At 42.3% G+C, this 20,104-nt stretch overlaps 1 protein-coding gene across 4 annotated transcripts in view; it reads right to left on the minus strand.

Moving 5' to 3' along the window:
* Nucleotides 1–20,104, minus strand: part of pcdh11 (protocadherin 11) — a 184,357-nt gene that overhangs the window by 157,489 nt on the left and 6,764 nt on the right. For 3 of the 4 annotated variants that reach the window (XM_079892527.1, XM_079892525.1, XM_079892528.1), the window contains exons 2-3: nt 18,452–19,036; nt 10,060–12,546 (exon numbers count right to left, since the gene is read on the minus strand). In XM_079892527.1, coding sequence (XP_079748653.1) covers nt 10,060–12,546; nt 18,452–18,991 — 3,027 coding nt within the window. In that variant the 5' untranslated portion in view covers nt 18,992–19,036. The remainder of the gene's footprint in view (nt 1–10,059; nt 12,547–18,451; nt 19,037–20,104) is intronic. The other variant, XM_079892526.1, reaches the window with a different exon arrangement.

A 20,104-nucleotide genomic window follows, 5' to 3' on the forward strand; every position in this document is an offset into this window, starting at 1 on the left:
AAATGAGTGAAAGGGGTGGGAAAGAGGTTTGTGGTGCTGAGCAGAATGCAGAATGGACCTCTGATGGTATTATGAGCCATATGGCCCATAACTATGTTGTATTTTGACAAGCTTTTCTTTGATGCTGACATCATTCCCAGCCCCCTAAGCATCCCATTGACCTTCATCAACGAGTGTTTCCTGGGAGAAATGCATCCTTTAATGGTCGCTACAAATGTTCTTGCTCCTATTCATCATGGCACATTCAGACATGATGTTTCTCAGACATCGAGATGGGGCCACTAAAGTTAAGTAATGCTGACATTTGTGTCACTGCTTTATAGCTAACATGAGACACCAGAGCTAATGCACCAAATATGGGGCCAACCTGTATGGGACATGATCTGATATTTCAATATCTGGTGTCTGTCTGTCAGTAATGTCTCTCAGCTGCTTTCCAAGTGTTGTTTACAACGACTAAGTAAGAAGAAATATTAAAAACAATAGCTATTTTATGAAAGCAAAAATAAGGTTTGCCCAAAGTGGAATGCTTAGATACTACATAAAGAGCACTTCAGAATTGAAGATGATTCAGGATCGTATAACTTTTTTTTTTTTATGGGCCATTTCAATAGTCTATACCTGTCAAAGCATACAGGATAACCTTAATATGTATAGGAATAACATATATCTCTAAGGCATGCACTGTTATTTAACCCAATGTCTTTAAATATTGAATATTAGTTTAATAATTTAGTAGTTTAATATTTAGTTGAATAATAGTTTAATTCTCCAAAAGAAAAAAAAGAAATAATAGAAATCATAGAAAGATCTAGTCCAAACCTGCCCTGCAGTAGGTTTTGAACTGCTCAAAGAAAGGGTTAATGTCTGTTCGAAAGGGAGGATTTTCGAGAATGCAATCTTTTACTACAGTACATCCCTGTCAATAAAATAATAATAATAATAATTAAAATTCTCTCTCTCTCTCTCTCTCTCTCTCTCTCTCTCTCTCTCTCTCTCTCTCTCTCTCTCTATATATATATATATATATATATATATGAAGAGTTTGGTTCCGAAACGCAATAAACACCTTTTTTTATTTTTTTTATTCAGTTTCCGCAAAAATCAGTATTGTATAGGGTCGGTATTGAAAAGCCAATATTTAATTTTACGTAAAATGCGCAAAGTGTTATTCTGTCATGTTTTCTCCCTTTCTTTCCAAACCGCGACAAATGCCAGTCTCCCTTCTCTGCAGAATGTGATAAATTCGCTCAACCAATCACAGCGCACCATTTCACGCATTGTAAAAAGTAACGGCGGCGATTTGAATACACCCGGCATCCTAATTTTCCTTATCTACTTTGTACTTTTGGATCAGCAAACAAACAAAAAAATAATAATTATAATTTTGATGGCATTGATGAACCTGTGGTGGTTTCTGTGCAGTGGTGGCCGCAGGTCTTTCAAAGAGGGGAAGCTCATTTTCGGCCTACATCATAAAAATTGTCCATTTATTTATACATAAATTCTACGTTCCTTTTCAAGGAAATGCTCTGTGACCCTGTCGTACCAACTAGGCGTCTTTTCCAGTGACTTGACCAGTGTCCTCTCAATGGCCAGCAGAGTTAGGTATAATTGTATAAATGTAATAATATAATAAAGGTATAAATAATAATATAATTAAGTATAATAATACTACTACTAATAATATATATTTAATTATTTTTTTAATAATTATTTTAATTTTTTTACAAATAATAATATAAAAAAATATAATAAGTAATAATATAATAAAGGTATGAATGTGTAATTGTGTGAAATGTATTATGAAAATTGGCTAGCAATTTCAACAAGCAAATACTAACAAATAGGTTGCAGCAGTTTGTCTTTCGACTAAACTTGAAAAAATCCGCGATGGGACTGAGCTCGAGTAGCTTCAGCATCAGCGACTTTTTATTGTATGAAATCGCTGTCAATCAAAAGGAGATGCAGCCTTTCGACAGTCCCCCCAATCATCACGCAGAAGCCCCGAGCCAGCCCACTCCTCATTCACTCCCAGAGACGCTGAGCGTCCGTGGGCGGGACATAATCGCAGCATTTATCCAATGACCGTCTAGTTTCGAAGCACTGAAAAAAATTGTTCAAAGCAGCCCCATTGAAGTCAATGGACGCTGGGCTTCAACAGGGAAATGCACTGTGACGCTTCGGGAATGTATGAGAAGGAAATCGAGTCAGCCGACCTGCTATATGTAACTGATTCTGAACGAACTCGTCTTTGAGATGAATGTTTTCTCACGCATTTTTAGTCAATAAAATGTTAACACAACAGTATATATTTGACCATTATTTTTTTGACATTATAGGGGAAGCCGAGCTTCCCTTGCAGTCTTGAAGAAATCCCCACTGTTTCTGCGGTAGGGAAGAAACGTAAGCCATCGAAATCTAATCATTTACGTGAGGAGATTAAGAAGATGAGGCACTCGGGAGGAGGAAAAATGCTGGCTGTTGCTTGTTCTCACACTACAGCTACAACTTCTGTCACGCTGACACGTTGACCCCAGGGGATCTTTTGAAAAACTTTCAATTGTTTTACTCAAAGTCAACGAAAACCGAGCAGGACCAAGCCATTTTACAGCTGATCGCCATCAAAAAAGTTCAGGAGGTATTTCCTAGCGATGGCTGATTGAATGTATTTTTAGCCCAGTGCCTGAATATAGGCCTAAGATTAGTATTGACCGAGGCTGTTATGTGGATCAACTTACTTTGTTTTTGTATTTTCAACAGTTTCAATCTGAAAAATAACTTTTATATTGGTTCAATGGATTAATTGTATAAAAAAAAAAAAAAAAAAATGTGTCATGAATTTATTGCATTTTGGGGAAAACATAATCTGTTTTTATAATAAATTTTTGAAAATCAAAATCTGGATTTGAATTTGTTTATGTTATAATAACCTAAAGATGCTATGTGAAAGTTTGAAACAGAAAACATTGGTTTTCATCTTGCCACTTTCTTGGTAAAGAAAACGTCTCGGGTTACGTATGTAACCCTCGTTCCCTGAGTAGGGAACGAGACGCTGCATCGATACTCGATACTTTGGGGAATGCCTTCGGCATGAAGCGTCTGAAGCCTACTATACAACTATTCCAATCTGGATTGGTGCAACGTCATTACGTCACCCGTGACGTCGCATGTGACGGTGATCCGGAAGCTATAAAACGGTCACAGGAACCAGGAAATGTTAGCTTCTAATTGGTCAAAGCAAGTCGTTCTCAGGGGCGCGAAAAGTGTGGCCGAGGGATGCAGCGTCTCGTTCCCTACTCAGGGAACGAGGGTTACATACGTAACCCGAGACGTTCCCTTTCGTAAAGGGAACTCCCGCTGCATCGATACTCGATACTTTGGGGAACGAATACCCACGCCGCCACACTGAGAGAAAAACGCCCTGGTACAAAGCATCTGGTATACTCAAGGACGATAGAATGAGTAGAGGGAAGATCCAAACTAGTCTGTTATAAGATTTGGTGTAAGAAGGGGAGGTGAGGAGCCAGAGGCTCAACTGACCTCATGGAAAGGGAAACCCCGGACAGTAGAAATGATTAAATAAAAGGTGAAGGCCAAAGCGCACCTTGTACATCAAATATGAATGGTTTCTGCAGATAACCAACTGTCTACTTGATAAAGGGGAATAGCTCCTAACCCTTGATACCTCCTAGATGGATTGACTCCTCCCAGCCTGAGGTCTATATAGGAACCTCCAAGGCTATGACCTTGATCATCCGACACATGCGATGGAGGATGGAATACCTGAAGAATCATGATATTGCCTCCAGGCACCTCAGTACCGGGGCAAAAATATTGTAGAGTGGCTCCCACGCTCGCAAGTAAGAGGGGGCAGCACCACCACTCTCCCAGGGAGTAAGACAAGCAGGAAGCAGACTCAATAGATTCTTCTATATATCTATATATACTCATACATATATACCTATATGTCATCCACAGGACATGATGGGTGCCAGGGATAGCCCATCAGCCTGATGCCAATAGGCTGGATGAAAAAGGATTCATCCTCCAATCTACAGGAACATGGAGTTTCAGTGGGAACGTCCTTTCGAGAACATCCTTAGAGGCTTGTGGAGGGCACTGAGGCCGCCATAGAGGCCCTAAGCATGAACAGGAGATCCCGTTAGAGAGCGGGATGGAACACCAGTACTGAAGCCAGTGGGCAGTAATAAACTGGGTTCAATGCCCTCCCCAACTTAATTGTTTAGTTCCTAGTAGAGTGGGGTTCTAGTATGGATGTCCTGACCACCTCGGTGGAAAGGGCAACCTAATTATGGGTGAGACCCCCTCAGGGGCCAGACCCATAGTCTCCATAACTCTGGTCGGGGATGAAATAATGTACCATCAGCCTGAGACAGAAGATCTCTCCTAATAGGAACTTTCCATGGAGGACCCTCCAAGAGACTAATAAGGTCCGAGAACCAAATTCGGGCCGGCCAGTACGGAGCTACAAGGAGTAGTCTCACTCCGTACCTCCTGACCCTTTCTAGAACCCCAGGGAGCAGAGCAATCGGGGGAAAAGCATACAGATGTGACCTCGGCCACATCTGTACCATGGCATCCAAGCCCAAAGGAGCTGGATGTGAGAGAGAGTACCAGAGCGGGCAATGAGAGTTCTCGTGAGAAGCGAACAGGTCAACCTCCGCCCGGCCAAACTCTCTCCATATAAGCTCAACCACTTCAGGGTGGAGCCGCCATTCCCCGGGCCTCAGCCCCTGCCTCGACAGGATGTCTGCTCCCATATTTTCAACCCCAGGAATATAAATGGATCTGACAGAGAGAAATTTATCCTGGGACCAAAGAAGAATTTGATGAGCCAATCTACAAAGAGGGCGAGATCTCAAACCTCCTTGGCGGTTGATATAAGAGACCACCGACATATTGTCTGTCCTAACAAGAACATGATGGCCTCTGAGGTTCACAAGGAAGTGCCTCAGGGCAAAAAATATGGCCAACATCTCCAAGCGATTGATATGCCATGAGAGATGATGGTCCTTCCAAGTACCTCGGGTGTAACGGCCCTCCATAACCGCACCCCAACCCGTGAGGGACGCATCCGTAGTCAGAGTCCTTCTCTGACATGGTGCTCCCAACACTGGGCCCTGGGACAGGAACCATGGTTTCTTCCACATGACAAGAGAACGAAGGCATCTGCTCGTAACTCTGATCGTGCGAAAAGGGTTTCCCAGAGGAGAAAAACCCTTGTTCCTGAGCCACCACTGCAAGGCTCTCATATGGAGCAGACCAAAGGGAATTACCGTGGAAGCTGCAGCCATAAGACCCAAAACTCTTTGAAAGTGTTTGACAGTGATAGCCTGGCCTAACCTAATACTCTTCATAGTGTGAAGAATAGTATTAACACGAGCAGGAGACAATTGTGCCCGCATCGTGATGGAATCCCACTCTACTCCCAGGAACGTAGTTCTCTGAAGAGGAGTTAAGGAACTTTTCTTCACATTGAGTCTCAACCCCAAGCACCTCAAATGACGTAAGACAACATCTCGATGTTGAATCGCCAGTTCTTTCGACTGAGCTAAAATGAGCCAGTCGTCTATGTAATTCAAGATACGAATCCCCTGAAGTCTCAACGGAGCAAGGGATGCATCCATACATTTAGTGAAGGTGCGAGGGGATAAAGCTAGGCCGAAAGGAAGGACCCTGTATTGATAAGCTTTTCCCCCAAAAGCGAATCTAAGGAACTTCCTATGTTGTGAGATGATGGAAATATGAAAATATGCATCCTTTAGATCTATCGTCACAAACCAGTCCTCAGATCTGATTTGTTGAACGATCATAGGTATAGTTAACATTTTGAACTTGAATCTCCTCAAAGATTTATTCAAAACCCTAAGATCTATAATAGGACGCAGCCCACCATCCTTTTTTGGAACTATGAAGTACCGGCTGTAGAACCCGGAATCCCTCTGCTCTAAGGGCACATATTCTATGGCCTCCTTAGCTAAAAGAGTTTGCACTTCATCTTCCATCACCTGAGCCTGATCAGGAGATACCAGCGTATGAATAACACCATTAAATCTAGGTGGTCTATACTGGAACTGGATTCTGTATCCTTTCTCGACTGTATTCAGGACCCACTCAGATATATTTTGAAGACCCTTCCAGGTGTCTAAATAATCTGCTAAAGGAATCAGTCTCTCAGGACTGACCTCAGGTGTAAGCCTCACAACATCATTATCATTTTTATGTTTACTTTTACTTTCGGTGACCTGAAGCAATTTTTTGGCAGGAGCTAACCGAATCACCTTTTCTCCAGGTCTCTTGAGAGGTAGCGAACATTTTAGAACCATAGATTTTATAGGAACCTTTCTTGTGACATGTTCGCTGGAGGTCGATGCGTCCCGAAGCGCACTTGGCGGCGGAAAGCAACATCGATTTCCTGAGGGCTCCGCGGAGCGAAGTTTTAAAAAGCCCACGCGGAGGGGGATGCCCTCAGAGACCTGGACGTCCCATCATGGTCTTTTAGCCGAAGCCTTCCTAGACTGAATAACAGTCCGCAGATCTGTTTTCATCTTGGAAGGCTTCGACTGAGGGTGTTGCTTCTGCCTCCAGGCCCCTTGGGGGGGAGCGCGAGAAGCAACACTCTCCTTCTGCCTAAGCAGGTGTGAGGAGCTGGCGGCGGTCTCGTGGGACTGCCCCCTGGCAGCAGACCCACGAGACCTGGAGCGACGGCGGGGGATGCATTCTCTGAATGCGGCTGACTGCCGTTTCGCCTCCTGAAACCTCTCGACGACGTTATTGACGCCATCGCCGAAGAGGCCAGAAGGCGAAACTGGGGCATCGAGAAGACAAGCCCTGTCCTTGTCCCCGATGCCCGACAGATTCAGCCATAAGTGTCTCTCCGTGGCTACCAGTGCTGCCATGGAGCGGCCGATGGCGCGGGCCGTCTCCTTGGTAGCACGGAGAGACAAGTCGACCACACGACGCATCTCTCTGATGTCGTCGTAGGCGACCTCCCCACTGTCGTCCACCTCTTTGAGGAGGTCGGCCTGGTATGCCTGCAATAGCCCCATAGTATGCAGGCAACTACCAGCCCGACCTGCCGCCATGTATGCCTTCCCAACCAAGGCCGATGTTGTACGGCAGGGCTTGGTGGGAAGCGCCGGAGCCCGCAGGGATGATGCAGCGTCAGGGGAGAGATGTGTTGCGAATGACTCTTCAACCCTGGGCATCATCCCATAGCCCTCCTCCCTGGCACCCAAAATACTCGAATACATATGGACATTTGGGCCAGATATTCTAGAGGAGAAGGGCTTATTCCACGATCTCGACACCTCAGTGTGGAGATCGGGAAAAAAGGGCAGACTCCGGCGTAGAGGCTGTGACCGAGTCTGCAGGAAGCGCTCATCGAGTTTGCTTTTTGCCGTCGCTTCCTGCACCTCAGAGGGCCAATCGATCTTTAATTTGGCCACTGCTCGAGTCACAACCTCTAGCAGCTCCTCAAAGGCAGGGGAATGTGGTGGCGATGTTTCACATTCCCCTGCCTCGATGCCCAAAATATCTAGCTCCTCGGAACCAGATAGTTCGAGCATCGGTTCCTCTGCAGGGGCGGAAGAAGCCGCAGCGCGGGCTTCCGCACCCTGAGCGGAACTAAAGGAACTAGCCTCAGAATGCTGAGAAAGAGCCGAAGCTGTCTCAACATTATCAGCTAGATCCTTCTGCGATCCCCATGAATGCAGGCGCCGCGCTGCCTCGACAGACGCGGGACCTGATCCACGAGGATCGCGAGGCTGGCCGGCCTCATTAAACATAGAACGCCGGGAGCGGAGCGTTCTTAGGGGCATTGTTTCACAGTTAGCACAGACAGCACCCTCGAACGCTGCCTGTGCATGCTCCGCTCCCAGACAAACAACACAAAGCGAGTGTGTGTCACCCTCAGCCAGAAAGCGTGGGCAAGGGGACGCACACCGCCTGAATTGCTTATCACTCGCCATCACTTTATATATATATATTTTCTACGGGACAAACAAACACCAAATAGAACAGACAGTTGTACATAGAGCGCTTGCTGAAGACCAGAAGCTAACATTTCCTGGTTCCTGTGACCGTTTTATAGCTTCCGGATCACCGTCACATGCGACGTCACGGGTGACGTAATGACGTTGCACCAATCCAGATTGGAATAGTTGTATAGTAGGCTTCAGACGCTTCATGCCGAAGGCATTCCCCAAAGTATCGAGTATCGATGCAGCGGGAGTTCCCTTTACGAAAGGGAACACATTTTTACTCTCAATTAATCAAAATGGATGTATCGCGTTTTGGAACCAAACTCTTCATATATATATATATATATATTAATTTGCTATAGTAACTGTAGTACTGACAGTACAAGGCACCACAAGGCACCATCTGAATAGGATTTTTTCACAAACATTTCAAGAAGAATCTGATGCAAGGTTTCAAAACCTTCAACAAATATTTCTGCATATTTCAAAACGTACAGAAGCAGGAGGACAACTTTGGCAGGGCAAATTACAAACCTAACCTGAATTATGTGTCATTCCATAATCTCACTATGTAAGCAGGCTTATAATGCACCATGGCAGAGTGTTGCTTTTAACTGCATTTTAAAATAAAGGCCTCATGGTGAAAATGGAACATCAGCTATGTGTGGGTGTCACCTTAAATTACCATGCGCACAATGTGTCTGAGTGGATATACTGTAATTTGTAAGAAATATGCAGAGGGGGATTTTCTTCAATAAGGACAAGAGCTCACAGTGGATGACATGATATTACAGAAAAAAAACAAGATTGTCTATGATTGAATACTAATGCTAAACAAAAACAGAAATAAATATTTTGGCAAGCTAGTTACTGTTCATGTCGATAGTGTCTTATATAGTGTCCTATCACTATTTCCATGCTCAGTCTTGGTTGAATCTGGGCCTCTGGAGTATTGCCAACTTACATTCCTGACCGCAATCCTGTGCTTTCTAACCTACTCAAGAAAATGGCTATGCGGCAGACTCAATGCCTGGTCATTAAAAACATGCAGTTGATAGGTAAAATGAATGGTGTTTCAAGCTATTAGTGAATATGCTTCTATTTAAGTCTCACGGTCCCACAGCTCTGTCTTCACCTTGATCTCTCTGACCTACAATCGCACAGCTCAGTCTTCCACTCTGCGAGAAAGACCAGTTGCCGCAGCGAAGCCACCTCTCTCTCCACCCCAATTTACATTTATGTCCCTCACCTGCTTTTATTTATTAGCTATTTTGCATTTGGCACATCTCCTCTGGAACCATAGACTAGAATACTGGTATTCAAATGAACCTTCGTCTCATTAATGCTGGCAATTTCCCTCAGAGACAACTTATAATGTTTCCTTTGGACTGAGTTCGGAATTCTATTTAAAAATAATCATCCTTTCCCTACTATGTTACAAGTTTTAGCTCTAATGAGTTCTATCAAGCATTTCTGTGGGAAACAATTGTTTCAGCAGTGTGCATCTGTTCAGTTGTGCCTGTGAAACGCAACCCTATCTTGTTTGGTTTTCTGTCAAGCATGCTTGGCTTTGGCATGTCAATCAAGAACAAACATAGCTGTAATCTCAAGCTAGCACTCTTGTTTTTCGTACACACAAAAAGTTGTTTTGCTAATAATTACTCTTTAGAATTAAAGTCTAATTTGGAAAAGAAAAGAAAAATATCACATAATCAAAGCTATCCAACATCTCGCTATCTGTCACAGTCTTCCTAATATGTAGAATGTTCCTTCAGTTGATAATTTGTGGCATTTTTTCTACAGTATTCTTCAGCAAAGAAGTGAAATGGCATTTTTGTTAATATGAGCACACAACCATAAAACCAAGAACCTCCCAATTTTAAGTTTCAAATTTTCATTTGTGTATTGTATCCTTACATGCATGCATATTTGAGCCCTTGTTGAAGCTCAGAACATGTGGCTGCCACCCTCCATTCCACATCTTTCTCACAGAAGGACAGTACAAATGGGAGCTAGAGCAGCAAGTGGTTGAAGAAAGGAAGTTATGAATTACCTGTCTGGTGTGGATTTGTCCAGGTGCCTTGAAGCTCCCTTGACAGCTGCACTCTGAAACGCTGTAGGGATCGGAGCTGCTGGAGGAACATTTGGATAGTGAGTCACAGCCCACGACGAATGTGTTGTCCAGTGGGAGTTCCTGGATGACATGATGCTTCTTGGGAGCCACAGGGGTCTCTGGTTTGATCTGGAATGTTGGCTGAGGGGAAGCGGATTTGTAGTGCTTGGCTAAGTCAGGACTGTCAGGTTTGAAGGTAGTCGGTGTGGTAGCCCAGTTGTACTTTCCCATTGTCTGCTCCTCAAGTTCAACAGGGAGGTCTAAGGTGCCATTGATGTGCTCATGGGTAGGGTCATCGGACTTGGATTCCTCGATGGTTACGAAATTCAACAGCAAACTTTTTGGAGACCTCTTCTTCTTCTTCTTTTTCTTTTTAATCTGCCGACCTTCCTGGTTTGGTGATACCCACTCACCACTCTGCTTGCTCTTCTGGACAACTTTGTGTCTCGGTGTCTGTCGACAGCGTACCAAAGCAGTCACAAAGATCACCAAGATAACAGTCATAGTCCCAGCAATTATGGCAATAACGACAATCACGTAGCCATTGGTCTGGGGTGTCACATCGTTGTCCCCAATGTTCCGCTCCAAGGGAGTCTCCAAACTCTTGCGTAGTTGCTCCTGGATGAACGTGGCATTAGAGACAGTATCATTCACAAACAAATGAACAAGGGCAATTGCATGTAAGGACTCAGGCTGTCCCAAATCCTTAACCTTTACCACTAGCCTATGGAGACCTTGGTCTGTCGCTATAATCTTCTCCTGCAGAGTAATGTTGCCTGTCGTTTTGTCAATGGCAAACAATCCTCTCAGTGACCCTCCAATAATACTATACTGCAGCTCTGCGTTCATGCCTGTGTCATTGTCAATGGCAAACACTCTGGTCACCACAGATCCAGGGCTGGTGGTTGAAGGTACTAGATCATAGGAGTAGTTTGAGGAGGGGATGACAAACACCGGTCGATTGTCATTCACATCAACAACGTTTATGGTGACCTTGGCATATGAGGTGGTTTGCATTTGACCTGCGTCCACAGCCTTGACAACAAATGTGTAGGAACTTTGTTGCTCCCTGTCGAAGGTTATGTTTGGTTTGATCACCCCGGTTTTTGGGTCGATGATGAAATTGTCCTTTCCATTTATGATCGAGAGGGTGATGACTGCATTGTCGCCAGCATCTGCATCCGTGACAGTGATCAAACCAACTGTTCCATACAAAGGCAGGTTCTCAGGCACATAGAAGTTGTACTCGGGATGGGTAAAGGCTGGACTGTTATCATTTTGGTCTTGGACTATTAGCTTTACGGTGACGTTGCTTTGAAGAGCGGTAGAACCATTATCCCTGGCAATGACTGTAAATGAATACTTCTCCTGCTTCTCTCTATCCAGCCTTTTGACAACAGAAAGGATACCAGAACGGGGATCTATGTTAAACCCATCAGGAGCATCTGGCCCAAGACTGTAAATAATAAGGGCATTAGAACCACTGTCTGCATCTGTTGCACTGATTTTTATCAACTGTGTGCCGGGGTCATTGTTTTCTGGAATGGACAGCTGGATTTCAGGTTGAGGGAAAACTGGGACATTGTCATTCTCATCCTTGATTTTAATCAGAACCATTGCTGAAGTGTTCAAAGGAGGTTTCCCAGAGTCAGATGCGACTATCCTAATCGCATACTCGCGAGTGGTCTCAAAATCTAAAGGAGCGGCAGTTTCAAGCAAAAACTGGTCATTGAAGACCGGCTTCAGTCTGAAAGGTACATCATGATCAGTGTAACAAGTTACTTTACCGTTCAGATCTGCATCTCTGTCTGTCACAGTAATTAGAGCTATTTTTGTGTTAAGGGGGGCATTTTCAGACAATAGCACCGTGCCATTAACTAGATTAATTATATAACGGGTGTCTATAGAGGGGACATTGTCATTAATGTCTGTTACATTGACTATCACTGTAGCCCTTGAAGGGGTAGAGCTTCCGTCACTGGCCAGCACTATAAGCTTGTGCACTGGGTTGACTTCCCTGTCCAATGGCTGCTTGACGGTAATCAGTCCAGTTGTGCTGTCAATAGCAAAATGTCGTTTGGTGGCAGGGGAGATTTGGTTGCTGAAGGAGAAGTGAATCTGAGCATTGGACCCCAGATCAGCATCTGTGGCATGAAGGTGAGTGACAGATGTTCCCATTGGGGCATTCTCAGGAACGTTTACCTCCACCTCGCTGTCCTTGAACACCGGCCGATTGTCATTCACATCTGAGACAGTCACCTGCAGAATGGCTGTGCTGGACTTTGGAGGTGTGCCACCATCCTCAACTTTAATTTTCATCACAAAGGTGTCCTTCGTCTCCCGGTCGAGACTCTGCTGGACTATGAGTTGAGGCCATTTGTCTCCTTCAGGCGTCTCAATGATGTCCAGGCCAAATTCGCTCACACTCTGGAAAATACAGTCGAAAAAAGTCTTGTAAACAGTTTGCAGTATATATAAAAAAATAAAAAAACGTACATTTTTAAAGTGTTTAGTTAAGCGTCAGTTAGAGAACACCTCCACTTGATGTTTATGTTTGAACTAAAAATCTCACGCTGCATTTTTCCATCTGCTTCATATGTTATTGCTGTTGTTGTTGTTGTGCATATAACTAGTTTTTCTTACTTTAAATGCATGTCAGAACTTACACAAGTCAGAAACATTCAAATGCTAATGTGTTTGAGCCAGTCATTTATTCTGGCTTTTAACAGATGTTGGCTTTAGCTTCAGCATTAAACCTTGGGGTTAAAGTTCTTTAATCCTATGAGCAACTGCACAAGGCCTTCAAAATATTTACTTGAAAAGCCCATCCGGGGGATATTATCCTATAAAGCAAACACTGGATCCCCACATAGTAAACAGTTCCATCGAGCACCTGAAAACTAAAATATGTGCCATAAACGATGCACTGAACACTGTTTCTCCCACCAAAGTAAATAGGTCTAAGATGTGGTAAACAATCAAACATATTTTGCTGGACAGGAAATTACCTTGTGTCATTCCATATTTACTTGGGTGAGCATGAATCGATGCACATATTCCTGTATGAAATATTACAGCAAGCCTTTTATTGACCCTTGTGTTTTTTTTTTTTTTTTTGCTCCCTGACCTTTACGGATTCCTTAATAAACACACTTAGTTTACTTTTTTGTATTTTAAAACCATTTGCCTGTCTGACATAAAATAGCAGATTTAACATTCAAAAACAACATTTTCTACCAACCAATACAAGTAACAAAGCCACAGTGCATCTCATAACAGTATAATAATGATACAGTGAGTTCTAGCCCAATCCTCTGGTGTATTCTGTTTTGCTGCACACAACTTATTGTTTTACCCAAGTAGCAAGACTCTGATTTAGTATATGGAAGACAACTTGTGCAGTTTCAAGTTCATATGTGAGCAAAGCAAAGGAGTAAAAGAGATAAGCTTCCATTTTAAACATACTGCAAGACCACCACAGATTAAAGAAAAGGAAAAACCTGAACATTTAAAAAAAAAAAAAAAAAATCTCCCGGCAAGGAGCTAAATCTAGGCAACAGCAAAGCCTGAGGAAAATGAAAACAAATGCATATGTAATCCCCGTGAGAGACCAGCTTCGACTGTATAAAATAATTGCCTTCCTACCAAAACTAGCCCTAATATTTATGATTACAGATCAGGCTACATGGTACGGCAAAACATCACATATATTCTATATTTCCGTGGTTGGCGAGCGAAGGAGACAGGGGAACAGTGCCTGAATGAGAGTCAAGCACATTTGTGAAACAAAGAGGCTCTTTGAAGCTCTTTCAGTCAAAAACATTTTCATGCTAGAACAAGAAGAAGCAACTTCCTTAAGAGATAAGCTTCCTGACACACATAAAGCTGGGAAAAGATTACTCTGTCTAGGCACATATTTCAAATGTGATTACGATATTTATATGCATTCATGCTATGGGTAATCTTGAGTCATTTAATAGTCTGGCACTAACAAACCACTTTTTATTGGCACAATGCATGCAGCTACAGTACATGTTAACTAATAACTACAATATCAAACTACAGTTTCTTTATTTGGTTGACAAAGTAAGCTTTGTACATGCTAAAATCATGTAACATCCCCCTTTGGTGGTTCCTGGCACACTTTTGTGACCATCTGTGGTCTACTGTCAGTACTACCAACACACATATCAAGACTCATCCAAGACATAATTAGCATCAAAAAAAGAAAGGTTATAAAAGGAGCAATTTGCAGAACAGCACTTCTTCCATATACAGTCAACACAAATCAACAAAGCTGACTGCCGTGGTAATGTTTATATGAGAATCAACACAACAATCTGTGAGAAGCGGATCTGTTTGGTGTGCTTTTGGTTACGATAAATTGGGTTGCATTTTGTCAGTTACAAATACATGCATTTTTTTAACTAATTATATATACCTTTTTTGGGTTTTTTTCAGGGAGATAAAACACAGTTTAGCTAATGAGTCTGGTTTTAAAATGTTTAGCAATGAGGGGATCAATCATATTTTTTTATGTCAGGCCCATAGAAAATGAGGCTGGGGGATTCTGATTATCTTTAGACGGACTCAGGTAGAGTCAAAAGAACATGAATCACAGGCCCATGGGAAGTGAAAAATGTCTGAAATCAATCCAGGTAGTGCATAAAAATCTACATATTCATACCAACTAAACTGTAGAGCATTATGATGGACACATGGGATAAATATCTTTCGTTCGAGTAAAAGACTGACTGGGGATGATACTGGGTGTTAGACAATGACAAAAAAAAAAAAAACCTTGCTTAAACTGAACCCAATTGCAATCAAGAAATATATGCTAAAGCGAATGTCAGTTATAAATAACAGAAAAGAGAGCGGTATCCTAACAGTAGAATATATCAGTGGGCTTAATTTTGCATAGTTCAGCCCCAGAGTTTCTCTCAGCTTTGCAGACTGGCTGAATAATCTGTTGTATGAATCAATGAGATGACCTTCTACAGCAACAACTCAGAATGAACTCAGTACCAACAACTGATAAATTGAATATTTCAGACCCTTGTACCATTGCATTGTGTTATAACACAGAATAAAAGTAATAAATATGAATATCATACAACATATGAATCCATAAATAATATGCACATTAAGCTGTCTTAATTTACTACCAGTACCAACTATAATCAAATTTAATCAGATTTGAGACTGAGACCAAAACACAAGCATTGTCTCCTAGCCAGGTCACACTTTGGCTGAAGAATCAGCCAAAAATTAGATACAAATGAAACCTGGAACCAACTGACAGCCAGTAATGTGATTAGAATCTGCTACAATTTCCCCAGCGTCCACTATTGTCCAGAACTCTCCCAGAAATCAGTTTACCTTATCCACTCACCCTTAAAGTTAATTCACTTTTACTTTTAGACTAATAAAGACTGATTCTCAAGGGAGTAAAATTACAAAACATTTGGTTTAATGAGCATATTCTCTCATAAGCTAATTGTTATAATTATTCTTATTTATTTTATATAGAAGATCGACGGCACTGACCTACCAAGAACCGAGACATTTAAGTATCTTGGCTAAACGATTGCAGATGATGGAAGTCTGAACCATGAAGCCACTGCGCGAGTCAACACTGCCTGGCTGAAGTGGCGCACGCAGACCAGCTTCATGTGCGATTGGAAGACCAGTGACCGTCCTAAGTCGAAGGTCTACCGACTGTCATTCGTCCTGTTGCTCTTTATGGTGCTGAGTGTTGGCCCGTGACGAAAGATGTAGAATGCCGTTTCTGTGTCATGGAAACAAAAATGCTGCGATGGATCTCCGGCATCACGCGCTTCGACCATGTCTGTAATGATGACATTCGGCAAGGGTATGGTGTTACCTTAATATCTGACAAGCTACGTGAAGCCCGGCTTCGGTGGTACGGCCATATCCTGCGCGCTGACCATACAACGCTTGCCAAAATGGGCTTCCATCTGGAAGTCAGCAGAAAGCGACCGAAGGGACGACCGAAACAGCTGTGGCTCGACATGCTGCACAACAATCTCAAGCTTACCGGTTTGCACCCCGATCAAGCCGACGATCGCATCAAATGGCGCCAGCGATCCAGAAAAGCGGACCCTGCTACTATGCGGGATAAACGCTAAAGAAAAAGAAGAAGAAGAAGACGATTCTTATTTATTTTATACTGCAAGCGATTCCTGGGTAACTAACCTTTTGTGGAAAGAGTCAGAACTCTTCAGCTCAACTTCAGGCACAACAATTACTTTGTTCAAAGAGGATGATGTCTTTCTCAAGAATCAATATGAAGCCTTTGTGGTGCAACATTCATAGAAACTCTTTATAGCATGTTACTTGTCAGCCCTTGATCATTAATGCATCATTCAACTGACTCTACACATTGTCTTCAACTGAAATAACTGGAGAAGTGAGAACTTAAATGAAATAAAAATCACACTTTCAATAAATTATTTAAGCTGAGCTAGTTTCTCTTCCATTTCAAATCAGAATCAGGCACAGATGAAAACCAAAATACACATAAATTATTGAAATGAAATGATAACGTTAATGCTGACCTTGACTCCCCAAATAAGCAAGCCAATGGATACTTTCTTTTCTTAAGTTTCGACTGTGCCGCAGATCTAAAATGACAATCCGTTAGTATGTCCCAGGTGATTAAAAACACACAAATGGCTTCAAAAGAGAGAAACTGCTTTCTTAATGTGAGGTTAGAGTGCTTAAATGGCAGGGTAAAAATAACAATGAGTTGGGTGGAACCCACAACAGAAAAGTCAATATCCTCATCCCATGAGCCTGATCTGATCCACATGGTTCCAGATAGGACTTGTAAAGAGGTTCTCTTTAAGTGATAAAAATCTCTTATAATGGAAAGCACTCCTCCAGCCATGCATGGTATTACTTTCTGTAGGCTGACCTTGATAGTGTCCAGAGGTGCTTCTGTGCATCGTTCCAGGTGACATGGCAACACTAATGCTGATGGAACAATTAATATGGCACCGCAATTAAAACCAGGGTAGGCAATAACGGCCCTCTGTGTCATAAGCGAGGGCTTCCTCCTTAGGGGACATGACTGGAATGAGTAAAGAGCAGAAGAGGGATTGCTATCAGAGCTCTTTCAAAGCTATGTGCACAGCAGCTGTGGCCCACAATGCTAATCGTGCAGCTCCATGCTGACGGTGAGCCGGTCTAAACCATTACTGTGTGGGAGCTTCAGAGATTCGTACTCTCATAGGACCATGCAAACGCAGTCCAAGAGGTGGATTCACGGCCAGATGCTGCTCGTGGGATGCTTTCAACAACCTCAGAGGATGAAACATATCCTCCCTTTCCATTTCTGTTTACTTAGATCTACCCTCACCAAACTCGCATGCATGATTCATAAAAAGAAACACTACACTTGCAGATGAAGAACAAATGAAATCATCTAAAAGGAAACAGCGCCTTTACATATTTATTGTAATTTTATGAGGCAACGCACTGGTCATTTTCCAAGCACATGCAATCGAAAGAGCCACGGCAGGATTGGCAGAGAGAGAGAGAGAGAGAGAGAGAGAGAGAGAGAGAGAGAGAGAGAGAGAGAGAGAGAGAGAGAGAGAGAGAGAGAGAGAGAGAGAGAGAGAGAGAGACTCTTTAAAAATGCAAATTGGTAACTTAATCAGACATGAAAAGCAAGGATTCGGCTAATTCTCAAAAGAAAAGGTACAAATTACTCTTTCACACTTTAATGACAGTCTTGGGCTCTTTGTTTCACACTATATTTGAATTTCACACAGTATTTGAATTTTAATTAAAATACAGGGCGATCTTTCTAGGGAATACCCGTTCATTCATTGAACTATGTTGTGTCGCAATCTTCTGCTTTTTGACCGACATCCCAGACGAGTGTGCTTAGTGACTTTTTACCACTTCTCAGCTGATTTGCCCCTCTGACACTGTATAAAAGGCTAAGTATTAGAATTAAATACACATGCAACATATCTGCTACTGTATATCATTTAATAGCATGCATATCATTATCCTACTTTCCAGTTTGAGCACCTATATTAAGCCTCTGAGAATATTATGCTAGTTTCTCAGAGGACATCAATTAGAAGTACTAGTACTGTTCACCCCATTGTTCATATCTATCTTAGTGCAATTACCAACTTACCTTAAACAAAACAGAGGAAATTACTTTTAAAACCTTGAGCCAAAAAACTTTTTTTTATTTTTTTTTATTGCTTACTGTGCTATTTTTATTCTGAACATTAAGGGCCCATTAAATGGCAGCGTCACATAATAAATCACAGCTGAATGTTGAACTCACCTTGACAAGCTCGTAGTGTTGAATCCCATTGATTCCTATATCAGGGTCAAATGCAGAAGGTACAGGGTAGCGACTGTTGATGGCTGTGTTTTCTGGAATGGAGATGTTGATAACCGTCGATTGGAAGAGCGGGGCGTTGTCATTGATGTCTTCGATAAGGAAGCGTATCTTGACCAGTCGGAAAATCTCGTCTGGTAGCACGGCAACTTCGATCTCGTAAAAGCAGCGCTTCTCATTGAAGACTCCGGAGCAGAGTTTCTCACGGTCGATGCGGTTGGCTGTGGTGAAAATCTCTCCTGTGCTGGCTTCTACCCTGACCAAAGGCACATCACCTGTCTTGTAGACAGGTTTAAACTGAAGTGCTGAAGACAGTTTAATGTCTGGATCTAGGTTCAAGTTTAGGTCTTTGCGCAGGTTTCCGATGCGCACATTCTCCGACTGCTCCTCTTTTACTGTGTAGTCCTTCTCTTGAGCCCGGCACACCAAGAATAGGCAGGTGAGTAAAACCACCAGAACATGGGCCTCACTTGCCAAGTCCATACTCAGAGTAGGTGCTGCACTCTCTTCAAAGATCTGCAAGGTCTGCTAGAGGAAGAAAGGTGGGAAAGAGAAAGATGGTCATATTCACAACTGTGAAACAGTTTTGCTACAAATAGCTTTTTGATCCTTTGGCTTCTTTAAAAGATTAAAGAGAGAGTTCAGCCACATTAATAAAAAATCCTGTTCATTCCTCTCACTCTCGTGTCCTTCCAAACTTGTATGACACAGAAGTGAACACACACAAAAAGAGAATTTTTGAAAAATGTGCTGGTTGCTCTTTTCCATCCATTTACAATAATGGGGGAGGTTTTAAACCTTCAGGCATGTTTATGAGAGTAGCAATGTGAACAAGTTACTCTTGAGTTTGAACGTTTTTAAACAAATCAGCTGATAGTTTACAAAACTGATGTGAATAATTTGTTCACGAACTAATTTGGTTTCCAAGTTCTCACTGTAAGTCATCTTACTGAATCAGTGATTCAAACGTAGCAGTGAGCAGATCACTTTTATGATACTTTTATGGATACTTTGCATCTTTTTTAAAGCTTGAAAGCAAGACAAAAATATTTGCAGTGAAGCTTTTAAGCAAAAATATATAAACATCTGAAAACAAGACTAAAGACACAAAAGATCCTTGTTTTCATAGAAAATGCAAACTACTGAGGTTTTTCTGTAAAATGAGAAAAAACAATGCCAATGCGGTAAGAAAGATAACTGCACAGAAAAGAAAAAGTATAAAGTAACATGTATTCTAAAGAAAGAAAGCCATACAGGTTTGGAACGGCATGAGGGTGAGTAAACGTGGGTGAGTTTTTTCATTTGTTGTTTAGACAAAAGGAAAAATAAGCTGTTTTAACAATATGATTCATTGTTTAAAATGGTCAAATGCTATAGAGAGGTTCTCAAGATTTCAGACTGCAGATAATGGACTTTTCTACGCCATTGGCAACACTCAACAGAACTACAATGCATGATATCAGATTACAGTATGTTGATATTTTGAGTAGTCAAGATGCAACTGTTGGGTAAGTAGGAATTTTGAAAGACATAGGCCCAAAATGACTGTCAATAACCATCAGAAGAATAGCACAAAGCCATAATTCAAAAGCACCA

The sequence above is a fragment of the Squalius cephalus genome (assembly GCF_949319135.1).
Source record: "Squalius cephalus genome assembly, chromosome: 14".
NCBI lineage: Eukaryota > Metazoa > Chordata > Actinopteri > Cypriniformes > Leuciscidae > Squalius > Squalius cephalus.